Source organism: Acomys russatus, chromosome 29, assembly GCF_903995435.1.
Source record: "Acomys russatus chromosome 29, mAcoRus1.1, whole genome shotgun sequence".
NCBI classification, from domain to species: Eukaryota; Metazoa; Chordata; class Mammalia; order Rodentia; family Muridae; genus Acomys; species Acomys russatus.
The window spans coordinates 34,238,034-34,257,622 of record NC_067165.1 but is presented as its reverse complement, the minus strand read 5'-3'; the positions used below and the strand labels follow the sequence as shown (position 1 = coordinate 34,257,622).

The 19,589-nt window shown below is 51.4% G+C and overlaps 2 protein-coding genes across 2 annotated transcripts in view; one reads left to right on the top strand and one right to left on the bottom strand.

Annotated features, from left to right (window-relative positions):
* Positions 1-19,589, top strand: part of Pax7 (paired box 7) — a 94,723-nt gene that overhangs the window by 67,725 nt on the left and 7,409 nt on the right. The window contains exon 8 of the mRNA XM_051170923.1: positions 18,100-18,346. Coding sequence (XP_051026880.1) covers positions 18,100-18,346 — 247 coding nt within the window. The remainder of the gene's footprint in view (positions 1-18,099; positions 18,347-19,589) is intronic.
* LOC127211141 (NADH dehydrogenase [ubiquinone] 1 beta subcomplex subunit 11, mitochondrial-like) lies at positions 9,918-10,487 on the bottom strand. Its single transcript, XM_051170917.1, has one exon. The coding sequence runs from the start codon at positions 10,479-10,481 to the stop codon at positions 10,026-10,028; it is 456 nt and encodes a 151-aa protein (XP_051026874.1). The 5' UTR covers positions 10,482-10,487; the 3' UTR covers positions 9,918-10,025.

The following is a 19,589-nucleotide window of genomic DNA, read 5'->3' as shown; positions in this document are numbered from 1 at the left end:
AAAGATGGACTCTGCGGGCTATCTGGACAGCTGGTCTACCCAGCACAGCAAGCCCAGATTCAGTGAGAAAACTTGTCTCAAAACATACAGTGAAAAGTGATTAAAGAAGACACTTGAGGGGGTTGGAGAGATGGATCAATGGCTAAGAACACTGGTTGCTTTTCCAGAGGACTCAAGTTCAGTTCCCAGCAACCTTGTGGCAGCCCATAACAGTCTCTAACTCCAGGATCTGATGTCCTCTGGTCTCCATGGGCACTGCATGCATGCTTACACTTAAACACACCCATGTACATTAAGGACAAATAAATAAATATTTTAAAAAAGATGACACTTGATATCCACTTATCTAGTTTTGGTCTTCACATGTATATCCAAGCATGCAAATGCACACATACAAATGCATGTATGTATACACACACACACACACACACACACACACACATTACTCCCTCCAAGAAGCAAAAACAAAAGTGAGCCTTGGAAGGTCTGTTGGGAACTGCACTAATACTTTAATAACCAGACATCTCAAAGCTGGGAGACATCCTAGAATAACCTGTAGGAGACACCCCAGAACAGCTTCTGTCTTACCTGGAACCTAAAGAGGCTCTCCAAACCTTGGCAGACAGACAGATTTAGGGCATTAAGCAACTGCCAAGGCCAGACAACATCTTGACAGAGCCAAAATATCCAAAACAGACAGAAGCAGCTTTGTGGGTGAAACAACAATGGCCAAGGGGACAGGAGAGCCACCCTGCCCTCTTTCTGTCCCTCCATCCCGCTGTGGCTCAGACCTCGGTGCTCCCCAGGCCCAGAGGATTGCCAAGCCAAGCTGGCCGGAGGCCAAATGAATGAGACCCTCTCATCAGATCAGGGCTTTCTGACCAGAGGCGGTGAGGATTAAGGCCCCCATGAGGGCCCTGGCAAGTGTCTTATCATAAAGGGGACATGTCCAGGCTGAAATTGAGACGTGGTGCCCAAGGGCAGAAGTTCCTGATCCCGACCCAAGGGGCTCCCCTTCACTCTCAGCCACAGACATGTCCTCCAATGCCTAGCATAGTTCCCTGCCCCCCACCACCACTCCACCCCCACCCCGGGAGCTCACCCCACTCCCATCCAACTTCATCCTGGGGTGAAGCAACGGCTGCCATTGGGGTTCCGCTCTTGCTTTGAGCCACGGAGAAGCATGCCTGACACCATTACTTTATATAGCGGCTGAATTCTCTTTGGATTTCACCCACTGGGCATGGAACTCAGTGCCCTGTAGGTGCCAGGCAAGTGTGCTGCCACTGGACTACATCCCGAACCTTGTGGTTTTGTTTTTATTTTGAGATAAGCGTTTACCGAGTAACATGGGGTGGCCTGGAACTTGCTATGTCGTCGTTCAGGCTGGCCTCAAAATGTCTGGGTTTACAGGTATGTGACTCTACACCCAGCTTGACAAAGCGCTGTTGTCCCTAATGGCTGCCAGTCTGATGGTAGCTGAGCACTGAGGATCTGTAGTTCCGCCTGCACAATTTGCTGACTCAGATGTGATGATGTCCAAGGTCAGCCTGTTAGAGCAGTATCAGAATCCAAAATCCAGCTCTGCTGTGGGGCAGATGCCTTCCCCTTCCCTCAATGGGCCACCTCAGTAGGAGGGGTAGGCTTGTTGTCACCCTTGCTGCTTAGAGCTAGGCTGCTTTTTAGAGGATCCTCAGGGATAATGTGCCCGGAAGAGGTGAGCTGTGCCCAGCAGCCCCAACTTCAAGTATACCACCCTGGGCAGCAGAGGGCATGAGAGAGGGAGTCTCCAGACCCCAGGGGACTTCCAAGAGGAAGAGCCAAGGGAGTGAGAGAGCTCAAGAGCGCCTCAACCATGAAGCCCATAAGAGCTGTGTGGACCGTCAGCTGGACCAGGCTCAACCAGGAGGCAAATTTAGGGTAGGAAGCAGGCAGAGGGGAACAACGAAGAAAAAGTACATGTGTATGGCTAGATGGGCCAGAGAGCCACACTGTGAGATAGTGGAAGGAGAAGGAAGGTGGCTCTGAGGTGACATATAGAGTCATGGAGAAGAGAGAGAGAGAGAGAGAGAGAGAGAGAGAGAGAGAGAGAGAGAGAGAGAGAGAGAGAGAGAGAGAGAGAGAGAGAGAGAAGGAAGGGAAGGAGGGAGGGAGGAAGTGGGGAGGGAGACAAGAGAGGACAGAAGACTAAAAGCAGAGGGACTAGGAGAGGCTCGGTGACAAGGTGACAGAGTGACAGGGGCAGAGACAGGGAGAGAAACAGCACAGGGGAGGGCGAGAGTGTGGTGACAAAGGCTGATGAAGGGTCATAGCCCTCCTTCAGTGAAGCAGAGGTCAGGAGCCAGGGAGGGAGGGCCAAGGGCACAGGGGGCAGGTGTGGGGAGGGGCCGGAGAGCCCCATGAGGAGGTAACCCAGCATTACTCCATAGCCAGAGGAACACAAATTGGAATTCCAGCCCCACCAGCACCCAGCTGTGTGGCCTTGGGCTGCCCTGCCCACCAGAGCATCAGCCACACGGGTTCATTTTGTTCCCCACCAGGGTGACCTACTAGAGCTAATGTCGTCAAGTCTTCCCACAGCACTGTACCCCCCCCCCCAAATCATGGAAGGCACCTTTTTCAGGGTTGCCAGACCTGAACCTCACTTGCCCTGGCCTCCCAGCGTGGCAGTGCAAGTCCCCAAGCCTCCCAAGGCCGGGGTGAGAAGTCCCACTCTTTTGCCAAGTGTTTCCCTTTAGTTCCAGATGCCACCCTGACAGGTGCTTCTCATGATTAATATCACCACCCCCTAGCCCTGGGACCAGCTCCTCTTCCCCAAGGCACAGCCAGCTGTGGGTGGGCAGGACAGAATCCTGCCTGGCCTTTTAGAATCTCCTCCTAGTCCCTCCCTTCCCTGGAGCCCATAGTGAACATGGGGCACAAAACATCTTGGGCTCCCCTGAGTGATTCGGGAAGGAGGGAATCTGACCTTCGTCAGTTCACACACACAACCTTGAGTAACCTGTAACAGTCTCTGCATAGGAATAGCATTAGAGGGGATCCTGCCTAGCTGAAAGTACAGCCAAGACTGGGGGCGGGATCTTGGTCATCTTAGGAGGGACCGCACCTAGAGTGAAAACCAATTGTGTCAAACCAGAGAACATTTTTTTTGAATGAGGAATAGTGCTTACCCAGCTGTGCAGCGATCTCAAGCAGCCAACTTGACCTCTCTGTGCCTCCAACATCATAGATACTCTGAGGAGTCTATGTGTACCTGGTCCAGGCCAGTAGTCAGAAGACAATCATTTCAATTATGTATGGCTGAATTTGGAAAGTGCAGCCAACTCCAAGATCATGGAGTGGGGGGGGGGCGGTGAGAGTTATTAGTCCTCCCCTTCCTGCATAGCCATACAAGCTGAGCTTCCCTTTCCCCAGCCAGTGAGCCCCCTTATCACAAGCTGCATCTCTCCTGCCCCAGGATGGGAACAGACAACATCTCAGCGAGTCCCCAGCCTCTTGTTTGTTTGCTATGGAGTCCTCCATGCCGTGGGCACGGGTTTTTTTTTTTTTTTTTTTTTTTTTTTTTTTTTTGCTAATTTTGTAGCTGCCTTTATCAAACAGGGATTCACAGGCGCCTTAGCCTTGATAAGTGGATTAGTCTCTGCACTAAACAAGGAGGTGTGGGGCGGGGCGTGGGGGCTGCACCACAGACGATGTTTGTTTCTGGAAGAATGGAGCCTGCGTTCTCTGCCCCGCACAAGGCTTCTGAGGCGCTGGAAGGGCCATCTGCGTGCCTTGTCTCAGAGCTTGGAGCTGCAGCTTAGAACTTGCTGCAAAGCAACTAGGGAGCCGTGGGGAGGGGCTTGGACTCAGTGGGCAGGGAGGGGGACTCTGGATTCTTTCCAGGCACACGATCCACCTGGGCTCACCATGCTGAACGTGGGAGCACCTGCTTGTGCCACCATACTCCCATGGCTGATCCCCTCCTTTCCTTCCCTGCAGCCTCCACTTTCTCTGGTTTCCCAGCCCTTCCAAGAATGCCTTTGTGACTTGGCTAAGGATGCAGGCTCAGCTTTTGCAGACTTCCCTAGTCCAACAGCAACACATTTGCAGGCCTGGAACACTAGAAGCAAGAGGTTATATCTACTCTGAGACTCTAGAATGTTCCTGGGGCTTCCTTAGCATTGATGATCTCTGAGGAATGGTTTTCTGGGACCATGGCGCATGCTCCATTCCCCGCAGGTTATAGTTGAGTGTGCTTCTCGATGAGGCAACAAGCGTTACCTTTAAGATGAATGTGAGCCTTTCTTTGCTGTTGGAGCCATGAGACACAGCATCACGTCAAGTTGACCCTTGGTCTCCAGGGACGCCCCACTATGGTTAGCTTAGCTTGTGACTTTATGGCTAGTGGCTTGTGATGCCCCTACTGGATGTTGAGACTGAGAGAGGAAGTAAAGATGTCTGACCAAGACACATCACAAAAATAAACAGGGAATCAGGAGAAGACTCTGGGCCAGTCACAGGTTCTTTAGAGGTCAAGTCAGGAGGCAGCCAGAAAAGTGTGCTGGGAAGAGGTCAGTGTGAGTCCCTGCAGGAGCCAGGAGATGAAATATGATCCATGAAGGAAGAAGCTGAAAGGATGCTTGGCTCAACTAAACCATGAAGGCTTGTTTAAAAAGTGGGGTGGGGGGGACCCCAATGGTTCCCTTTCCTTGGCCCTTCTTAGTGTAAGTGGCTGGGGTGTTCAGATTTCTACTCTGGGCTGGCTGAGGGGCATGGTGAGCAGAGATGCTGAGAGAGAAGAAATGGTGTAGGAGCAGAGTGCCACAGGCCCTCAGCTGGTCCTTAGCCACTCAGTCCTCCAAGCTGCCTCCAGCTGAGTGTGATTTTGCTATTTATTTACATGTAATTATTGCTATGAGGTGCAGATATTAACGCTGTCAAGAGCAATTTGCTCTGACATTTTTCACTCCCTCAGTGCCCCCGCCACTCTTGATGGGGCCCAGGGCTCTCCCAGCTTAGGCACTGCACGCACGCTCGGTGGCCCGGCCCAGAACCACCCAGCCGGCAAGGAGCTGCGTCAGAGAGTTCACTGAGCTTTTCTGCAAGCCCATTAAGGTTTGAAATTGAATTTGGTCTGAGAGAGGGTGTGTGCTCCCCACCCTACCACCGTTCCATCAGCCAACCTGGCTCAGGGCCTCCCAACCCTGCCTTGCACAGACAAAACTGGTGGGCATGGGCCAAGGGCTCAAGGATGTCAGAAGGCAGCATATAGAGGACAGTAAAGACTTTGAGGGCCATTGTCAGAGAGCCGGGATACACATGGCCTCGGCCTCACAGATACAGCCCAAGATGGATGTGGCCACTCACTCTCTGTCTTACCATTTGGCCAGCCAAAAAGAATGGGTGGGAGGTGGGGTGATAGGCAAGTTGTAAGGTCTACTGGGGGGGGTGTGGAGTTGCTGGCCTGAGGTTCATCCTCCGAGCCCATTACAAAGCCTGGTATGGTGGTGAACACTTGTAATCTTAGTGTCAGGAGGTAGAGGCAGGAGGCCAGTGAGAGACTCTGACTCAAAAAACATGGAAGATATTCACAGATGAGGAACGTGTAAGATTGTCATTTAGCATGTCTCCACAGCCATGTGCATCAGCATGCATGTATGCACACAGAGAGAAGAAAAAAAGAATACTAAGTGGCCCTGGGGACAGCTGGATCTACCCATGTCACTAGGAGAGATTCCTCTGTCGCCAGTTAGGTATCCCAGTCACTGTGGAGTAGGAACAGGAGCTGGGCTGGCCCCACAGTGACTCCCTCCAGTAGATGCTAGGAAAGGAATTGGCTTTTAGTTTCTGCCTTCTGGGTTCTAGGCCCAGCTCCCCCAGTGACTGAGCGTGTTGATCTGGGTAAAATCTTTGCTCTCTGGAGCCTCTGGTTCCTTGTCTTTAAAATGAAACCTTTGGTTTTTTTGGGGTTTTTTGTTTTTTGTTCTTTTGGGTTTTTTGTGTGTGTGTGTGTGTTTGTTTTTGTTTTTTGTTTTTGTTTTTTGAGACAGAGTCTCTCTGTGTTAGCCTTGGCTGTCTTGGACTTGCTTTGTAGACCAGGCTGGCCTCGAACTCACAGCGATCTACCTGCCTCTGCTGGGATTAAAGGCGTGCGCCACTACGGCCGGCTAAACCTTTGGTTTTTATTTTTTATTTTTTGGTTTTATTTCTGTTTGCTTGCTTTCTTTTTAAAAAGATTAATGAATGCATGTAGGTGTGCGAGGTACCCTTGGAAGACAGAAGAGGGCACCAGATCCCCTGTTTTGGAGCCACCTGACTTAGGTGCTGGGAACTGAATTAGAGTCCCCTCTTTAAGTGCAGCAAGTGCTCTTAACTGTGGAGCAGCCCCTCCAACCCCTAAACAGCCATTTCATTAGGCCCACACATCGCTGGGTCAAGGCTACGGATGGATGCTAGCTCATCCTCGAGCTGACCAGGGCTGTCCACAGAAGGCTGTATGTAGCATCCCAGCAGACTGCTCATTTGGATCCAGTGGATGGAAAGGACAGCTCCATTGCAGACAATTTGAAGTGTGCATCTCTGAGCAGGTGTCTTTCTGGTTGGCAAGAAAGAGTTGGCTTTCTACACGCAGTGGGTGGGAAGGAGTGGCTTCTTGTACACAGTAGGTATATAGCAATGTGAGCCTGTCAGTTTCTGGGGCCAAATGGAAGGAAAAAACTGAGACCCATAGGTCCTTTTAGTCTGCTATAGGGAACTGGGTCTCTGGGCGAGCAGAGGACCTGAGCCATCATGGCGGTGGGTCCCTAACACTCTGTGATGCGTGCCAGCTTGTCTGCCCAGATACTTAATGAGCCCTCACTGCCACCACTCAGTCCCTGCCACCGCCAATCTACGTTCTTTTCTCTGACAATTATGAAAGGGACCCCCACAAACACAACAAGGGGAACTGAGCTCCCCCTCCTCCCTCCCCCTCCCCCTCCCCCTTCTCCCCTCTACCTCCTCCTCCCCCTCAGCTTGGCCAATTAGGCCCCTGACACCTGGAGCCGCTGACAAACTGTTTCTGTCACTTGCTCTCTGTCTTTCATTAGGGCAGCGGAGGAGGGGGAGCAGGAGAGGGAGGGGAGAGAGATGGCATCTTTCATGCTTAGTAAGGCCGGCTACATTAATTACAAAACGGCCATTTGCCGCGTGAAACTCTACTAATTAAATTTATGCAATCATTATCTTTAAATAGTCATATCTTTCCCAGTGATCAGCCGGTCCCTTCCTTCCCCAACCCCTCTGCCGCTGCTCCGAGCAGTCACTCTAATCTCCTGGCTGTGTTTATCCAAGCTATCAGAGATGCTCTTCAATCTCATCCTCCCCCCCCCCCCCCCCCCCCACTCTGCCCGCCCCCACCCAACATGGACACCTCCAACCTTGGCCAGCCTAGGGATCTGCCCAGGGAAGGATGGATTAAAAAAAAAAAAATTCTGCCATGTTTCCAGATCCGTCCGGTTATCTGGAGGGTAGCACTTGGTCGAAGACATATCGGATGTGTATATGTTCTTGACTTCCAGAAAGAGGTCATTGTGTCCGCACCTCCTGTTCTGCCTCCTCCGGCTGGGGAGGGGGTCTTTTGAGAATCTTCAGGATGGGGAGGGGCATAAGCATGCCACTGGACTGCTCCTTTTGGTTTTCACTTACGCAAGCGTGGCACATGCCTGGCCTGGGCTGGAGAGGAAAGGATCTAGTCCTTGGTCCTTTCTTGAACTTGCTCATTCAGAGAATGTTTGTTGGACACCTACTGTGTGCTGGGCACCCAGTCTGTCCCACTCAACTCCTGCCCATCCAGGGCTGTTGTGTGTGGCCACGATAGAATGTAGTGTGTAAGTGTCGAGGAGGTGTTTGTGTGCATGGGGATCCGTGACTGTGTGGTGAGTTGGTCGTGCTAACGGCAGCACACAGGGTCAGCATCAGCCTCAGAGAGGGAAGATGTGGGACTGTAGGAAAGCCGAGGGCTGCCTCTGTGAGCTGAGACTCCAGCCAATGAGGCCACAGCCTCTCCCTGCTGCGCTTTCCCTAGGAGGGCCTTCCAAAAATGTCACCCAATTTCTCCTGATGCTACTTCCCAGAGGTCCCTTTCTCGTTCTTCTTCACTCCAAGGGAACTTGTCTGCAGCCTTTACCCTACCCAACACACACACACACACACACACACACACACACACACACACACCAAACTCACTGTATGAGTACATCAATATATCCATGAACACACAAAGTGTTATGTACACAAATATATACAGACACAAAAAGGTAGTCCTAGGAATGTATAACACTCCCCTGTGCACACACAATCTTAAATATGATAGTCTTTTGTTCACATACATGCACTCTCAGTGTTCATGCATGCACACAGTCATAAACACACACCCAGTATATACACATGTACATGCTCTTTCACATCCATGTCTGTGTGCAGACAAAATTCTCTATATGATAACCCATGGGTAGACGTATACAATACAATAATCATGCATATACATGTCTAGCAGCCATGTATGCATACATGGACTCAGTACTCCCATGCACACGTGTGATGCATACACATGGAATACACACATATACTGAGTTCCTGAGCTGTCTGGTAAAGCATATCTCAGCACAGAGACAGACCAGAGCATAGTGCTGAGAGTCAGGGCTCAAGGTCTGTCTCCCTGCTCCGTAGGTGATTACAGGCAAGGGCCTGAGCCTCAGTTTCCTCATCTGTAGAGTAGGGTAACTGCTGGATAAAGTAGGTACCTGGCTTGACAGGGACAGGCTCGGGGAACTGCCGGGGGGGGGGGGGGCGCGGCTGCTGTGCTTCAGTAAATGAAGAACCTTACTGGAGGGATGCTAGAGGGATGCAGGCATGGGGGTTGCCATGTGATGTGGGGGATGGGGTGCAGCCCATCCACAGCAATGGCTGCTGAAGGGCGGGGCAGAGGAGACCTGGGAGAAATCTTGTTTGGAAGTTCCGAGTCAGCACCCCGAAGCCCATTACTGCTGTCCACAGGGGGGCAAGAGGGGGGTGTAGCGTAGATCCTCTTAGCGGAGAATTGAGAGGCAGGCAGTGGAGAGGGGAGCGGTGGTAGCTGGCTGCCTGGGTGGGGGATTTCTTGCTTGCACTAATCCTAGCTGGGGAAAGGCTGGGGGCCAGCGGGGAGGGGTGAGCTAGTTTCTCTCTCTCTCTCTCTCTCTCTCTCTCTCTCTCTCTCTCTCTCTCTCTCTTTCTCTCTCTGTGTGTGTGTGTGTGTGTGTGTGTGTGTGTGTTGGTATTGGAAGAAGGTGATATAGATTCAAAGGTCTGTACAGGGGAGCTTGACAGTGCAGAGGTAAAGAAACTGTGTGTGTGTGTGTGTGTGTGTGTGTGTGTGTGTGTGTGTGTGTGTGTGTGGTGTTATGTGAACCCCCTGTCTTTGCCCAAGAGTCTGTGACGGTTTGGGGGGAGGCTACCTATATAGCAACTGAAATGATGACTTGTAGGCAGTTGGTATCCATTAAAGTCACCTGGAGATATTAAGAATATCCCCAATACCCAAACAGTTGACACCAGTAGACAGCCAAGCAGAAAGAATGGAGCTGGACATCAATTCTGTTCCTATTCCCTGCTCAGTCTACCCTGAGGGAGTGCACCTGGACCCAGGGCTACCCCAGCTAAGCCAGTCTGAGGATAGTCCCGTTTTGGACAGATAGACATTTTTTGCACAGCTCCAATAAACCCTGTATTCCATCCCTTGCGGTAGAACAGGCTGCCGCCCATATATCTGTGCTCTGGCTGGCCACTTTCAGATGTCATGGTCATGTGTTGGGGAGGTGGGAAGCCAAGAGGGATGGAGCTGGACCGGAGGCTGGAGGAACTGGACTTTCTGTGCCACATCAGAGTCCTTTTTTTTTTTTTTTTTTTTTTTTTTTTTTTTTTTTTTACTTTCAATTCCTTTAATACAATGTTCTGAGAAACCAGAAGGACAGGCAGAGGGTGGGCAAAGTAGTGCTTCTTTAAGAGAGCTGCTCAGTAATTCATCAGTCATCTTCTGGTAACTGGATCTTGCTGGGATCAAAACAATTGGATTCCATGATGGGGAGGCCGTTGGCTTCTCGGTATTTCACAAGTTTCTCAGCTTCCCGGCGGGCCCACTCTCCCATCCTGTAATCAGGCAAATAAGCCACAAAGGTGGTACCAAAGACCAGGACGATGGAAAAACCAAAGAAAAAGACAGCTCGCATATTCCAGACGTCCACCACTGGGTCACTGTCATAACCATGAAAGTCTGGGTTCTTCGCGTATACGTTTTCGTCCTCGGGTTCTGGGTCCTCCTGCCAGAGCATGGTCGGTTCTTTTTGCCGCTTTCTCTCCACAGCGGACGGGGCGATTACAGCCCTGGAGGATTCCCAGCGAACTCGGGCAGCCAGTAGCCTTTGTACCGCCACTGCCGCTGAAAGGCAGCGAGCAGGCAAACTTAGCAGCCGGGCCGCCATGACAGCTTGTACAACCGAGTCTGCAGGGGTGGGGACTGGGGCCACATCAGAGTCCTTTATGACAAAACTCAGTTTGAGGATGGGAGTAGGGGGTGGGGGTGGCAGCAAGTCCCTTACCAAAATGTGCATGCAGAGGTAAAGGGTGTCCTTGATAGCAAAGGAGGTCTTTTGTTTTGTTTTTTTGTTTTTGTTTGTTTGTTTGTTTGTTTTTCAAGACAGGGTTTCTCTATATAGCCTTGGTTATCCTAGACTCACTTTGTAGAGCAGGCTGACCTTGAACTCACAGCGATCTGCCTGCCTCTGCCTCCTGAGTGCTGGAATTAAAGGCGTGTGCCACTACACCCAGCTGCAAAGGAGGTCTTAAGGTCTGTCTCTGGGCACCAGAGAGGGTTGTCCTGTGTGGCTACATGTGACTATACCAGAGTGTGAATTTTCAAGCAGCCCAAGACTAGGAGACCTCATAGACTTGCCCCAAGTCCTCCCAGGTAACCTCCTCTCTCATGATGAACACCATCATGCCCAAGGGGCTGTGGCTTGCTCCCTTTTAGAGGATGCAACCAAATTCTAGATGGGACGGGCCCATTCCAGAGCAGAGCCAGGCTTCTTCCAGAAGCTTGGACAGAACTGAAAAGGACATACACGCCCAGGAAGCTGGAGAAGGTTCCCTGTGCCTGCTCTTTTAGGTTTATTTTCATTTGGGGGGGTGGGGGTCAGAAGGGGGGGAGAAGGGGTCCCGGGTCCCTCCTCGCTCCTCCCTTTAACTCAGGCTTTAGCAGAAGACATCAGGGAGGGAAGACTGACTGATGGATTCTAGGCACATCCTCGGCATCTTCCTCCTCACCTTAGCCCTCTAGACAGCTTCAGCGTTACTCCCGCCACAGCAGTGAGAAGACCAAAGCCTGGTAGGTTCAAGAACTTGCAGCATTGGGGGGAAGGGCAGGTGTGAGGGGCAGGCTGGGGGCATAATAGAGTCATGACTCATGACTTGGTCTTAAGTACCTAAAGCAACTATTCCAAAAGCCAGGCTGGGTGAATGCCTGCTTGTAATCCCAGTGTGCATAGAGTTCCTGGGCAGCCTTGGACTATACATCTGGTAGGATAGTTGTGAGTTTGAGGACAGACCAAGCTAGAGTCAGACACTATCTTAAAAGACAAAAAAAAGAGCCAGGCTTCAAGAGGACCCCCAGTTTTCTGCCTCCAGCTGGTCCAGGGCCCTTGGGGGGAAGGTGTTGAATCTCTCAAGGCCTCTGAGAAGGAACAGTTCGTCTCTAACCTGAAGCTGGCCACAGGCTTCTTTGACCTAATGGTAATACGCCCCTCCCCCATTACCTTCTCAATCCTGGGCCCCTCTCATCCCTCGCTTCACCACCCTGAGCCCACCACACAGCCCTGGTTTAGCTATGGCACCTCTAATTTTCAGTTCTGCTTCCCAAGCCACGCTGGGTTATCAGAGGGTGCAGAGCTCCAAGCTCAGGCGCTTTGGTCCCAGGCCCTCAGGCCAGCTCAGGAACGGAGGGAATTAATTACATTCTACCATCCCCTTTTAAAGTAGGGGAGTACCGTCAGGGCGTCCACGGAGGAGGGGCTGCAGAGCAGAGGCTGTGGAAGGGGGGGGACACGTACCCCTGAAAGCAGCAGGCCTCTCCCCAGGGGCAGAAGGGGGTGGGTGAGGCTGGCCCCTTATTGATTTAGTCAGGTTCAGGCTGGGACTGATTTGGGGTAAGAGGTGGGGGTGGAGTGCTGGAAGGTGGGGGGGGGGGCCCGCTGGTGAAGGGGAAGGGAGGAAGAGAGAGGAAGGTAAGGCTGTCAGTCAGGCTGACGGACAGCCCCGAGATTTGCCTTCAGATAAAACCTTACAGATGTGGAGGTCAGTATTGATTTTGAGTTAGTAACGGTACCTTACCAAGAAGTAATACATTAGTGAAAGCAAGGTCACCAGGAAAAAGCAAACCCCACCCGGGAGAGGCCTCGGCATTCCTGAGGGGGTGTACATTACCGCATCAGACTAGGACTTCCTCAAGTTCAAAAGTGTGCAGGCCCAGACCTCCGCTGGGCCCCACTGTGGGCAAGATGCTTCCTGCTTCTGTGGCACACAGGGACTTCCTGCAGAGGTCCGCAGGGCTCTGTACCATCAGTGGTGGGAAGACCCTGGGGAGCACCACCCACGGGGAGTACCACCCACGGGGAGCATCACCCAAGAGGACCGAGACCCAGGCATAGACCCTGGAGTGGCTGCTGACCAACTGTGTTAAATCCAATGGGCCTTTCACTCCTATGTACCTCAGTTTCCCCACTTAACAGATTAGGGGTAGAAACCCCATTTGCTTGAGGATCTCCTGATACACAGCCCTGGCTGAGGTCTCTCTTCCATGGTGGCTGCCTGGCTCTCTTAGATTATGCCCTGTCTGTTTCCTGCAGATGAAATGGAAACTGCTTGATCCACAGGCCTCCAGGGACTCAGGGCACCATTCACACCTATCCCAGATGTGGATTTGATTTGATGTTCCAGGCCAAATCCCATTGTGCAAATCCCATTATGGGAAAAAGCTCCCTGGCCCGAGCTGTCTGTTAGCTGGCAGGGTCCAAGGCCTTTGGAGACACCAGGCACAACATGAGCCCCTTCTAACAAAGGGGTGCAGGAGGCCTCACAGCTCCCAGGTCTCTTTACTGTGTAGCCCTGGCTTGCCTGGAACTCACTCTGTAGGCCAGGCTGGCCTTGAACTCGCAGAGATCCACACACCTCTGCTTCCCAAGTGCTGAGATTGAGAGCACTCAGAATCATGCTCAGCTTAATTGGTTTTGTTTGTTTGTTTGGTTTTGTTTTTTGAGTCGGGGTTTCTCTGTCTTAGAGCTCACTCTGTAGATCAGGCTGGCCTCAAACTCAGAGATCCAACTCCCTCTGCCTCCCGAGTGCTGGGATTAAAGGCGTGCCCCACTACCATCCAGCTTTAAAACATTTTAAAAGAAGAGTTCATTACTTTCCACTTTTCTGTGTGTATAAATTCCTGCATGAGGCTATGTACAACAAATGCATGCCGGTGCCCGAGGAGACCAGAAGAGGGCATTGACTGTCCTGGCACTATAGTTACGGGAGATTGTGAGGGGCCTGATGTGGGTGCTGGGAACCAAATTTAAGTCCTGTACAAGAGCCATTGGCCCCGCCTCCCTCAGTGTTGATCTTCTGGCTGTTTCTTAAGCCTGCTAGGTCTGTTCCCACCCCAAGGCCTTTACACTTACAGAAAGCCCTCTGCTGAGCACATCTTGCCATCACTGGTCCTTTTGGATTTGATGGACACTTTGAGCAGGTCTTCCCTGAACCTACCCCTACCCTGACTCTACTCCCCTTCCCTGTGACCCTGTGCCCCCATAGTGGTCTCCACCAGTAGAAACTATACTTTTTATCTGTTTATTTGTTGCCAGCTTTCTTCACTAGACTGACAGCTCTGAGAGGAAGTTAGGTCTATTCTTCAGTATGTTCTAGGGTCAGGTGCGTAACAGGTACCCAGTAAGTCCTATTAGAGTATGAATTCAGCAGACCCTTCTGTGCTCACTGTAGGTAGCAGACACAAAGCAGAGCAAATGAGAGCACATACTTTGTGCCCATAGCAGCATTCTACAACACCATTTGCTGGGTAGTAAGCGAGCACATGAACATTGTCTGCTTCCAGGAATACACTATTGCCAAGGTCACAAAGGGAGCCGAAGAACTGGATCAGCAGAGAAAGCTTGGACCACGAGAAGCCCTTGCTGGCGCCCTTGATAGGTCTTGAGTGATGCAGTCAGATCTGGCTGCCATCCTGTGTGGGCATCTGTCATAGAGAATGTGTGCCTATGGGGCCTCTGGAGTGCCACCTCTTCTCCCTACCTACCCTTCCTCTTTGTCCCCTCCCACCATCTTTTCTGAGCTGGCCATCTTGGTAAATGGCAATACGAGAGAACCAAGCTGGGCCCCATCCACTTCCAGGAACCTCTCACCACCCTAATGCAGGCTCTCTCTGTGGCAAACGGGATGAGCGACAACGTCATCCTTTAGGTGGAAAAAGGGGATCTTGATCGGGAATCAAGCACAGTTGGGGACAGAGTGGATTCTCCCCAGATCCACATCAGTTTCAGGGTTCACCCTGGAGTCCCTGTCCTGCACCCCAGGCTTGGGTATCTCCATCTTGAAGACCAGAAAGCCACAAACCCAGTTCAGTGCTTGGCTGTGTTCACATCCCCAAAGCCCAGCACCCTGCTATTGTTCCTGACCTGACAGAGATGCCAGAAGCAGGCCAAGTCTGTGAGCTAGGCAGACAGCAGTGTTCCAGGGGCACCCCACCCAGCCTCATACCTCCCCTTCACACCTCCCCAAAGATATACAATGTCTTTGCCATCTTGGAGGGGTCCACTGGGTTCTACCCAGCCTAAAATATCCCACCATCAGAGCCTGTGGATGATCCATCATGTCTTGCCCTTGGCTCTGGTTATGGCCATGTGCTCACTCCACAAAGTCTAGGCACCAAAGGAGGTATTCTACTCCTCTTCCACTGGCTCCCCAAGAAGCAGACAACTGCTTGACCCTGGTGTAAGACTCCTCCAAAGGGTTTGGATGGGTCAATTTGATCCTTGAGAATCTGTGGTTGATGATCTGGGCCACAAACCAGGCCCTAGCCTGCTGGCTCCCTGACCAGCTAGCTGCGAGGTCTGGTGGAGGCATAGCTCTGTGGTCTCACTGTTCTTATCTTAGCTCTGCCCCACACGTCCCCATAATGCTCTAGATTGGTGACATCATGTAGGTAAAGAGCTAAGAAGATGCTTGAAGGGAGGGCCAACTGAGGAGGCTTGTGAGAGCAGGTTTACCCAGCTCTTGGCCAGGCTCAAGGCAGAGCATGTCTCAGGCAGAGCTCCCCACACCCTCCCACCTACCCTCTGAGTCAGCCACCCTCACAGTCCCTGTGCCTGGGACTTCAGAGGCCATGGGATTTCCGGGCTGTCCACACCCCCTCAGTCACACAGCTGTCAACTATGAGAGCTCTGCTCTGCCCAGGGCTTGAAGTGCTTGTGTGTCTGCCCTTGACCTGTTCTTCTGCCTCAGAGCTCATGAAGACAAGCCACTGGAGAGACAGATGTCATAAAAAGAGTCTGGCTTCACCTTGTCCTGCGCTGGCAGCTAGTCTTATCCCTGGAGACAGGGAAAGAGGTCACAGCAGAGTCATAGGGTCAGCAGGAGTAGCCATATGTTCTGCCCAGAGCTGGGCAAACGAGTTCAGCTCTGCTCACCTGCCCAGAGCCTCTTCCCTATTAGGTGGTATTCCTCAGGAGCCTGGGTCCTGCAAGGCAGGGCTGCAAGGTTCTGCTTAATCTTCACATCTGACCCCTCTGGGTCACTTTGCTGTCTCACTCTACAGGGGTCATCTGCCTGCACCGTCTGTCCCTACTGTCCTGAGCGCTATGGCAGGCCCCAACTTCTCCAAAGCTTCTTTGGACCTCTGGCAGTCTGGATGCACTCCATGGTCCCCACAGCCAAAAGCTATGAAACGCTTCAATGCTCTGTGCTTCGAAGGCCTTTGTTTGTTACCCATGCCATTTCTTTCCATTCTCCCACAGGACTCTGCTCTGAAGTTCCATGGCCATCAGCCTAGGGCATGGGGCTAGACTTGTCACCAGTACTTATCAGGTGACTAAGTGATCACCCCAGTGGCCCAACAACCATTCTTCAGGCTGAGTTCCTAAAGATCAGTCTGGGGGGCCCTACTGCTGGGCCAGGCCAAGCAGGGTCATGGGTGAAGGCCAGAGACGGCAGGGGCTGACAGAGTCATGGAAGGTTCTCAGGGCCCTGTTAAAACCGTGGGCCTTGGGCTGGCAAGGTGGCTCAGTGGGGAAAGGCTCTTGCCGCCTAGCCTGAGGACCTGAGTTCGATCCCCAGTACCCACGTGGTGGAGGGAGAGAACTGCGTGGATTGCCTCCTGACCACCACATGCATGCCATGTGTCCACACACGCATACACAAAAATAGGTAAATATTAAAAACATGGGCTTTGTATTTTGGCGTAATAGTAGAAGCAGGAGTTCAAAGTCCGGAGAGGTCAAGAATGGTGCACAGTCTTAGCACAACAAATTCGTGGGGGGGTGGGGGTGGGGTCGTGAAACCAGGAAGTCCAGCCTTGCCTCTATGTGTGTGTGAAAGTGGGACATCCCAGTCGGACTGGGGGAGGCACAGTCAGCTAGGTAGTGGCGGAAAGCTCTCTAGTTATAGAACACTTGGGAATGCGTTAGTTCATTCATGAATTTATCCCTTTAGTTGACAGACTTGGGGTGCCCGTTATCTAGTGAGCACGTTTGTTTATGCAGGCATGCACTCATTCGTTCATTTAGTCATCTCTTTAGCTGATAGCCCCATGATGACCTTTATGTAGTTAGTGCGTTTCATTCATGCACACACTCATTTCTTTTTTTTTTTTTTTTTTTTTTTTTTTTTTTTTTTTTTTTTTTTTTTTTTTTTTTTTTTGGTTTTTCGAGACAGGGTCTCTCTGTGTAGCCTTGGCCATCCTGGACTCACTTTGTAGACCAGGCTGGCCTTGAACTCACAGCGATTCGCCTGCCTCTGCCTCCCGAGTGCTGGGATTAAAGGCGTGCGCCACCACGCCCGGCTTACACACTCATTTCTTTAGTCATCTCTTAAGCTGATAGTTCCATGGTATCTTTTATCTAGTAGTAAATTTATCTCTCATGCATGTGTGCAATCACTCAGTCAGTCAGTCAGTCAGTAAAGCATCCAACTGATAGCCCAGAGAGACCCTTATCTAGTTTACTCACTCACTCACTCATTCACCCAACTGACAGATCCAGAACCTTCTGTAATTAGTGCATTTGTTAATTCATATATGTATATGCCCGTTTATTTCATTCCTTCAGCTGATAGGTTCAGGATGACCTTTATGAAGTTAGCTCATTTATTCATGGATTCTTCCATTGGCCCATTCACTCATTCATTCATTCATTCGTTCATTCATTCATTTATTCATCCTGATGATCCGTTCAGGGTGCCTCTTCCCTGGTTAGTGTACTCATTCATTCATTCAGCCGATGGGTCTAGGGTCCCTTTATCTAGTTACTAAGTTTATCAGTCATGTATGTGTGCATTCATCCAGCCAGCTGATAGGTCCAGCATGTCCCTTGTGTGGTTAGGTCTTTCATTCATGCATTTATCCATTGGTTTATTCATTCAGCTGATTGGTTTAGGGCACCTTTTGTCTAGTAAGCACGCTCATTCACTCATGCATGGGCCCATCCAACCATTTGTTCACTCATTCAGCCAGTAGGCCCATAGCGCCCCTTATCCAATTAGTGAATTTACCCATGCCTGCATTCATTCGTTCAGCAGAAAGCATAGGGGAACCCCTCAAACAAGGTCATAAGGGACAGATAAGGGACAAAGGGCCTGCCCTGACCCTGGAGCTCTTGGTGGGGAACAGCCCTTTGGGCTCGCACTTGGCCAGGTGAAACACTAGAGGCCAGCAGCCATTTCCTGCACAAGGCTGTGACATTGCTGAGGTCCGCCCTGGGCCTGCAGTCCCAGTGGTCTCGGCATGCTGGTGCCCTGGGGTCCGGCCTCTGGCACTGCCTGTCTCTCCTCCAGGTGATGAGCATCCTCAGCAGCCCGAGTGCCGTGCCTCCACAGCCCCAGGCCGACTTCTCCATCTCCCCGCTGCACGGAGGCCTGGACTCCGCTTCCTCCATCTCAGCCAGCTGCAGCCAGCGGGCAGACTCCATCAAGCCAGGAGACAGCTTGCCCACCTCCCAGTCTTACTGCCCACCCACCTACAGCACCACCGGCTACAGTGTGGATCCTGTGGCTGGCTACCAGTACAGCCAGTATGGCCAAAGTGAGTGTCTCCTTCTCTGCCCATCTCCAAGGGCCTGGCATATTCCTGGGCAAAGCGGTGGCCAGGGTGGAGGGTGTCTCTTTCTTTACAAAGATTTTTAAATTGTGTTATTATTTTACGGGTATGGATGTTTACCCTGCCGGTATGTCTGCACCATGTGCATGCAGTGTCTGCAGAGGTCAGAGGAGGGCATCAGATCCCCTGGAACTGGAGTTTCAGCTGGTTATGAGCCGTTCTATGGGTGCTGAGAACTGAACCTGAGTCCTCGGCAAGAGCTGCCGTTGCTTTTAACCACTGAGCCATCTCTCCAGTCCTCTTCTAAAATTCAAAAGTGTGTGCGTGCGTGCGTGCGTGCGTGCGTGCACGCTTGTGTGTGCGTGTGCATGTGTGTGTGCGTGTGGTGTATGTAGTGGAGCATGGGCTTGCACATGAGTGGAGATCAGAGGACAACTTCTGGGATTTGGTTCTCTCCACCTTTACCTTACATGGGTTCTGGGAATCAAACTCAGGGTTATGCGTTTACCCTTTGAGTGATCACGTGGGCCCAGACGTTCCTTTCATGGTAGGAAAACAGAGGTCCATAAGGGAAGCAGAGGTGACCCAAGAGGTTCTGAGCTGGTCGTCAGATGCAGCGGCTCATCTCTTAGCGAGGACTACCCCCCCATACACACACACGCACACACGCACACACACACACGCGCACGCACACACACACACACACACACACACACACACACACACACACACACACACCCTGCTTCCACCCCAGAAGCCACAGATGCCCCTGTGTTCCCTAAAAGCCACACTTTGAAATGTGAGGAGAAAGGGTCAGGATTACTTTTATTAATGTATTTTATTTAACCCAGTATACCCAGATCACTGCTTCACACAATCCACACACGTTCGCCCAGGAAACAGCGTGTGTGCTTTTGTTCGGCCCTGTCTTTCAAACTCAGTGTCTTTTGTTGCTGTCCGTTGGTGGTTCTGGGGATCGAACCTAGAATCTTGGCCAAGCTAGGGAAGAGTACTCCCACTGAGGTAAATCCCCCACCCTCTACAGATGTCCATCCTGGCCTAAGCTCACTCTGTAGCCCTGATGGGACCTGAATTTTCTCTCCTTCATCAGCATTTAAAGTTCACGAAGGTGCCATAGAAGACACCCAAGTCTTTCCAAATATGAAGCAACTAAATTAAAGATCAGTTTTTAACGCTTGAATTACATAAAACTAAGTAAATATCTGAA